The following is a 7,200-nucleotide window of genomic DNA, read 5'->3' as shown; positions in this document are numbered from 1 at the left end:
TTTGTAATATACTGTAATGTATCCTAAAAGTACAATTAAGTCTAAAAGTACAAAAGCGTTTTTATTGTTACCTATTGAATATAAAATTAAACTTTGTATCAGCTTGAATTAATTCACTTCGATTTCAATAACAAATCTAAATAAATATATTCAGTTCTACTGTTGTAATACAAATTTAATTTAATTGATAATATTAATTAGTGAAAAATGTTAAACGTATGTATGACGTCGTTACATTTTAATTATCAGTAAGTGTTTTTTTTTTCATTTACGAAACAATATTTTTCTAACAAAAATTCTAGAGAAAATATAACGTACATTGCTAATGTACGCCTCGAACAGATGATGGATTGAACAAGCTCGCATTCAAGTAATCACTTTCAGTGCTCTATAGGTCTAGTGATATATTCTAACAAGTTTGTATATTCAGACAATACAAAATATTTTTCTGTTATGTTTTTGAAAATAAAACCTGCGTTTAAGTCATTTTAATATATGGGTGTAATATTGATCAATATTTACAATTCCCATTCGTAAATAACCATGTGTAACATCAAAGTCTAAAACAATTTTCTCATATATTTCGTCGACCTCAATTATAGCAAGCCATTTTTCTTTTTACCAACATGCCTATTGTATGGTAATATAATAAAATAAACCTCTAATATTTTCAATTTCTATGGAACCATTTCAAGTTCTCATTGTATTAATAGAGGTACAAGAGATTGGAATATGTTGAATTCGTATAAGTTAGGTTAAAACTTAGTTTTTAAAAATACTTCATGGACATCTTATGCAAGAGATACAATTTTTATAGAGAATACTAGTTTGTACATTACTATAAATTGTAGAGTATATGTAAAGTATACCACCGAAATTAATTTTAATTTATATTAATATTATAATTATCCACATATATATATATATATATATATATATATATATATTTTAAATATGAATTTTCTTACCAATATATTATTATTTTGAAAATCTTATGACATAAAAGAATATCAATTTTTCTTTAATGTTTGTGAAAATTTGATAATCGTGTTCAGTTGGTTGTGATTGTTTTATATAAATACTAGGATCGGTAAACCTTTGATATTATGAGCGATAGCTTAAATTAGCTTTATACATCCGAGACTCAAATGTATATTACTTCATTTCAGCCTTCCCTTAAAGCCTTATTTGAACACCTGCCACTCAAATATTACAGAAGGTATACCGTTAGATATAGTAAAATTCATATTATGATACGATGCAAAAATTCATTAATCATTGCTTATATTTGTAACGATTACTTTATAATATTAAAAATATATGTGTGCTTTAATGACTCTACGGTGTGAGAAAAGCTTTTTTCGGATTAAAACATATTAAAGGGATTATTTAAAAAAAAATATTCGACTCCGAGAATTAAAATTGCTTAACTTAATACCGAGAAAGTGCATGTAAAACTGGGAAACATGTAGGGCACAAAACAAAACTGGCTTTTTTGGGTATGTAATAAAAAAAATAAGAAAAAGGTATTTTTTAGGTAGTGATATATATATATAAAAGGAAATATATTTTCAGAGATAATATGTTGGGCTATTACCATCTAAAATGTTTACAAGTTTTTAAAACAAGTTTTGATGATAATTTGTTCTGAAAGGATACTATATTTATGTATACATTAGAAAGTAGTCATAGCTCATGTGGCATTCACCTTCGTAGTTTAGTTTTATTCCTTTTCATGTGATTCATATGTGAATGTAAGTAAATGGTTTTTAATGTAGAACTCATTCTTTTTTCTAAATATATCCGAAATTTAAATACTTTTATTTTTACAAACAATACCTAAATGAAATTGTTATAGAATTACCAATGTTCAAACTGCATCACTACAAACTGAAAATGTTATGTTATTTGAGTACGCTTGAATATGCTGTACTTACTAACATAACATGACCAGTTTGCATAATGTATAGAGATTTGTCCGTTTGATAGCAACAAACACAAAATTGATAGTCACATAATGTTATTCAATTGTTTTTTTTAAAGCATTATAAAGATTAATTGACAAATAAAAAGCCAAATTGGATTAATATATTTGTGTCTACAAATATATTGACCTAATATAAAAGGTGTAATAAATCCTTTATTATCCTAAAAGTTATCAAAGGCAACAGTCTTTGATAACTTAATTACCACGTCACTGATGAAATCAATTCAGAAACATTCATTAATTTCTCAGTCTCCAATCTTTAGGGTACTATAAAAAGGTATTCTGAAATCTCACCTTGAGTCAACTGTAAAGAAATGTTATTTGACTATACCAAAAATCCCCACTGAGCCTGCGGTTACGAGAAATTTTGTTAGATACGTCAGATGCTTTTAAAACTGTATAAAAATTAGTTATAAAGTATTATGAGTTATAATTTATTATTCTGTTAATGATATTGGATAACGTTAAAACAATTTACATATTCGAATAAAGATCACATTGAAATGGAATGATTGTGTACTGTTAAGTAATTTCGGTGTGCCGCGGCAATTGTACCAATTATCGTTTCACGTTAATTTAATTTACATCTAGTTGTTTCTTGGTTACATTCGTTTGGTAAATATTACTCTAGGAAACTGTTCAGAAATACCTTTTTTTTATTGAAGAGCACTCAAATGAAAACAGAGAAATTGATAGAGCTATCAAATTTTTTTTGTTGGTTAATTATTTAATATAAATCGCTCTTCACACTAGAAAATATGTCTAATCTTTGTTTGATAAGCCTCAATTGTCCCTGTGGTGACAATGCGTCTGGAAGAATGCTAATACCTGCCCATCTGTACACATTTTCTTTTATACTGTATTTAATAAATCTAATTACGGTCTACCAAACATCTGGAACAGTTAATAAGATTTCTTTTAATACTTTTCTGAGAAAATAAGTTTCGTGAATCGAGTCGAGTTTTACGTTAATCTATACATCGTTATAGGAAAAGTTAATAAAAAAACTAAATAAATATAAATTCTTTGTACGACAAACTGAAAATATTTTGTACTTTTTGTTATTTAATATAAAAGTTTATATAAAGTATTTCTTACCACTAGACAAAATATTTTGGCACATTATCTTTTTTTCTTTAATGCCAATTGTCCTGGTTGTGACAATACATCTGAAACAACTATATATATGTACGTATATGGTATTGTACGTGTGTATGTCACTAAACTCGTATAAATAGCTGAACCGATTGAATGAATTTTCTTATGCATTTGGGTGCAGTCCAAGATAAGACCAGCTTAGACTTAAAAATTAGCCCAGCAGATGACGCTGTAGTGGGTATTTAGATAATTTCAAAAAAAAAAAGCAGCAACGTAGGATATGTAGAATATTACTTATTAATTATTGTTAATGTATTATTTCACACTTTATACATTTCTCTCTGAACGCAACCATGGTTTTGAAGCGGAGTCAGTGGCAAAAATTTGTATTATATAGTTCGAATTTCGTATTAACACACTAACTAGTTCATAGAACACATTAATTTAGATCCAAGAACCAATAAATAAGCCTTAATATAACCAGTAAATAAATTTTAAAAGTTACTAAAACATATAAATTATTTTAACGGCTTTATCATCGTTATGATCCAAAATTCTCAAATGCTTTTAAACTTTAAAAAGTTTATAATGAAATTTGTAATTCAGAGACAAAGCATATTCGAAAGACTAACAGCTTTTACAGCTTAGTCAACTCATATTTGGGTTTTGGATTTATAAATTGAGAAATAATTTCTTTTTTTTACATTTATTTTGTAGTTTGAAACTTTTTTGTTACTTTGCTTACTTCTATATTTTATAAGAGAATTTTTAAGTCTTATATTTAAAGAAATTGTCTTTTATGGCATTATTTTATTTTCATATGATATGCTTTATCGATTTCCAATTTTCTGCCTTGAAAATGAAAAAGAAAAACTACCCTAATATACTATATATATGTATATAAATAGGATTTTAAATGAAGCGAATCCATGCATAACATCTTACACTTCTGAAGAAGCAAAATATATGGCTTCTTTTAGAACTAAGACCTAATGTTACACGTATAAGTCAGTGCGTCGTGAGTTTCCAAACTTATAGAACGGTGTTGATGTAAAGTTGCTAACTATTAATATTTCAATAAAAGTGTTAAAACTATATTGTAAATATGAAGGCTTATTTAAATTTGAAGCTAACTTCGTTAAGTTTATCTGACGACCAAATGTTGTAATGTAGTGTGCGGAGGGAAAGGGACATACACTTAAAATGCGATTGCTTCAAAATAAAATACGTTCTGTTAAATTAAAGTGTTTTTTGATCACTTTAATTATTTTATTCTTTTACTTTTTCTTTCGATATAAGATGGAAGTTGCAGTAACAGAAAGTAATAAACATCCTACGCTTAAACTGAAAAATGTGATTTTACATTTAGATTTTAAAGGTTCTCCGCCTAAATTAAGTTATTTAAAGACTCTGCTTCCTAAACTACAGAGCTTGGGTGTCACCGGACTGCTAATGGAATACGAAGACATGTTTCCTTATGAAGGAAAATTGGTTAATTTAAGTGCTGAAAATCATTATGAAATTATTGAGGTGCGCTACTTTATTTACTCGCTATCTTACCTTAGTTTTCGTACAATTTTGAACATTAATTATTGAAATATTAAACATATAAATAAAGATAGTATTTATAAATAGAAAATAAAATATATTTTTAATATGTTATCTACATTTAAATTAAACAGAATATTATTGTATATAAAATATTAACAGCTTCAGGAGTTCGTCACTATTGTTGTCCGGCTTGGCCTGGATCTCATACCCCTCGTACAAACATTTGGTCACTTGGAACATGCTCTAAAGCTACGGGAATTTCAACATTTAAGGGAAAACCCACTATATCCCGATTCAATTTGCCCGAGCCAATCAGAGAGTTATGATCTCATAAAGGCTATGCTCGATCAGGTAGCTAATATATTATATATGGATTCTGTTTTAAATGTATATTCAATAATAATAGACAAAATAATAATAGATTTGAGATATTTAGAATAATTAATTTATATAATTATACTCTCTATTAGTTATATATTAAAATTAGTCTATATGGAATGTAATAAATAATAAATTAAACTCTCAGCATTTCCAGTCAAAAGCCTTTGCATTAAAATTACGAAGATCTTATGTCATAAATATTTAACGCATTGCTGCTTCGTTCTGAGCTGGGTTTAACGATTTTTCATTACACTAAGTACGTGGGTATTATTAACAATTCAATTACCGCGACCCATATTGTACTAAAAGTTTTACCATCCGAATAATCCGATGAAAATTTGCATAGTTTTTGGTGTTATATTATTTTATATTTGAATAAGCGTGGATATAAAAGGTTTATTAAAAAAAAATTTACAGAAATTATTTGTTTTGATAAAATTTCAGATCATCAACTTCCATGAAAACATATTTCCACTTAAATATTTGCACATTGGTTCCGACGAAGTCTATCATATTAAGGAATGCAAAAAATGTTTGAGAAGTAAACTTACGGACATGTAAGTAAATTATGACGAATATTACTATCTATTTTATGACTGTCATAGCTTTTATTTGTAAGTCGTAATAATTTTAGGGACATTTACCTAAGTCATGTTGAAGCAATATCACATTATATAAAAATTAGAAGTCCTTCGACGACAGTACTGCTCTGGGATGATATGTTGAGGAAAATTCCTATGAAAAAGTGGAGATATGTAACATTAGGAAAAACTAATATAGAACCAGTGTACTGGGACTATAAACCCTCGATCAAAGTTTCGCACACGAGTTTGATACAATACCACAAAAAGTTTAAGAACATATGGATTGCTTCAGCATTCAAAGGAGCTGATGGTAGAATTTCAACATTTCCAGACTTAAGGAAAAGATTATTGAATAATTTTAGTTGGTTAAAACTGATATTTGACTACAAATTTGGAGGCGAAAGTGAAATTTACGAATTTAACGGAATTATACTTACTGGATGGTCCAGATATTCTCATATGGATCCGCCGTGCGAATTATTACCAGTTGCTACACCAAGCCTTTATTTGAATTTATTAATGATAAAAACTTTTAAATACTCAGACTCTAAACCAAAGGATATCTCAATAGCCCTCAATTATATTAACAAAGACTTTTCAACCAATTTACATTGCCAATATGAAATTAATATAGATAACTTTAATTCAATTCATTGTCACTTCGAAGGAAACGAACTATTTAAGCTCTTAATGGATTGTGAGAAGATTATCAATGATATAACAAAAACAATCGCAGATGTTGAAACAGATTTATCAACACTGGAATTGTACTCAAAAAAATATTACAACAATATAAATATGTGGAAAAAAAATTTTAAGTGGTGCATAGATTCGATTAACAGTCTTAATGATATCAGAGAAAAGTTGATTGGTAATTTATCGCATTACTATGGTTCATCTTTTGTTACAGAATATGTTGATTATAAGTTATTTAACACAGAGAAAATTATAAAAAATATTATGAAGATTTTAAACAATATGTTTAAAGTGAAGAATTGGAAGAGAAGACTAGAACTAGACTAGAAGACTATAAATATAATCAGAAAAAGTAACTGTATATACATATATATATGTAGGTAGTAAAAACTGATTATATCTGTAATCTCTAAGTTCTAAAAGTGAAATAAAATTAAATAAAATCATAAACAATTGAATTATTCGAATAATACTTATGTTCACAAATTCTTAATTCAATATTAGTTCTTAATTCTTTATTGATTGAATTATAAATTTAATATTTCTTTCATATTTATTTATAAAAATATAATTAAGTTGTCATCGTAGTTTCGTTCATATCATTTTAATACCATACGAGAGTGTATATTACAAAATATTTTTCGAACAATTGAAGTCTGTAATCGATCATTTTTAATACTCAGACGGAGTGTTGAAACACGACAACGACAAGAATAAAAAAGATACTTTAAACAGGTGAAAGTAATTTCCTTGCTTAGGAGTCTTACAAACGACCCACTTACAAGCAAAATATTTAAAAGCATTTTTAAATAAATACCAGAAAATTTAATATACACAGAAGAAATAGAAACTTAAGGAAACTTGTAATTATTATTTTACCAATTGGTAAAATATTATATAAAA

At 27.1% G+C, this 7,200-nt stretch overlaps 1 protein-coding gene across 1 annotated transcript; it reads left to right on the top strand.

The window, feature by feature from the left end:
* The first annotated feature begins 4,278 nt into the window (after positions 1 to 4,278).
* LOC116774975 (hexosaminidase D-like) lies at positions 4,279 to 6,624 on the top strand. The gene is made up of 4 exons (XM_032667763.2): positions 4,279 to 4,615; positions 4,796 to 4,987; positions 5,462 to 5,574; positions 5,652 to 6,624. The coding sequence occupies exons 1-4, from the start codon at positions 4,289 to 4,291 to the stop codon at positions 6,622 to 6,624; spliced, it is 1,605 nt and encodes a 534-aa protein (XP_032523654.2). The 5' UTR covers positions 4,279 to 4,288.
* The last annotated feature ends 576 nt before the right edge of the window (positions 6,625 to 7,200 follow it).

Source organism: Danaus plexippus, chromosome 23 (genome assembly GCF_018135715.1).
Source record: "Danaus plexippus chromosome 23, MEX_DaPlex, whole genome shotgun sequence".
Lineage (NCBI taxonomy): Eukaryota > Metazoa > Arthropoda > Insecta > Lepidoptera > Nymphalidae > Danaus > Danaus plexippus.
The sequence above is the reverse complement of the archived record's forward strand: the minus strand, read 5'-3'. Positions and strand labels throughout refer to the sequence as shown.

Bases quoted from the DNA above. Each gene is read 5' to 3' on its own strand.
- LOC116774975 (XM_032667763.2), top strand. From the start codon at position 4,289: ATGCGATTGCTTCAAAATAAAATACGTTCTGTTAAATTAAAGTGTTTT. The intron at 4,988-5,461 runs GTAGCTAATATA...ATAAAATTTCAG, and splicing joins TAAAGGCTATGCTCGATCAG to ATCATCAACTTCCATGAAAA. The intron at 5,575-5,651 runs GTAAGTAAATTA...TAATAATTTTAG, and splicing joins AGAAGTAAACTTACGGACAT to GGACATTTACCTAAGTCATG.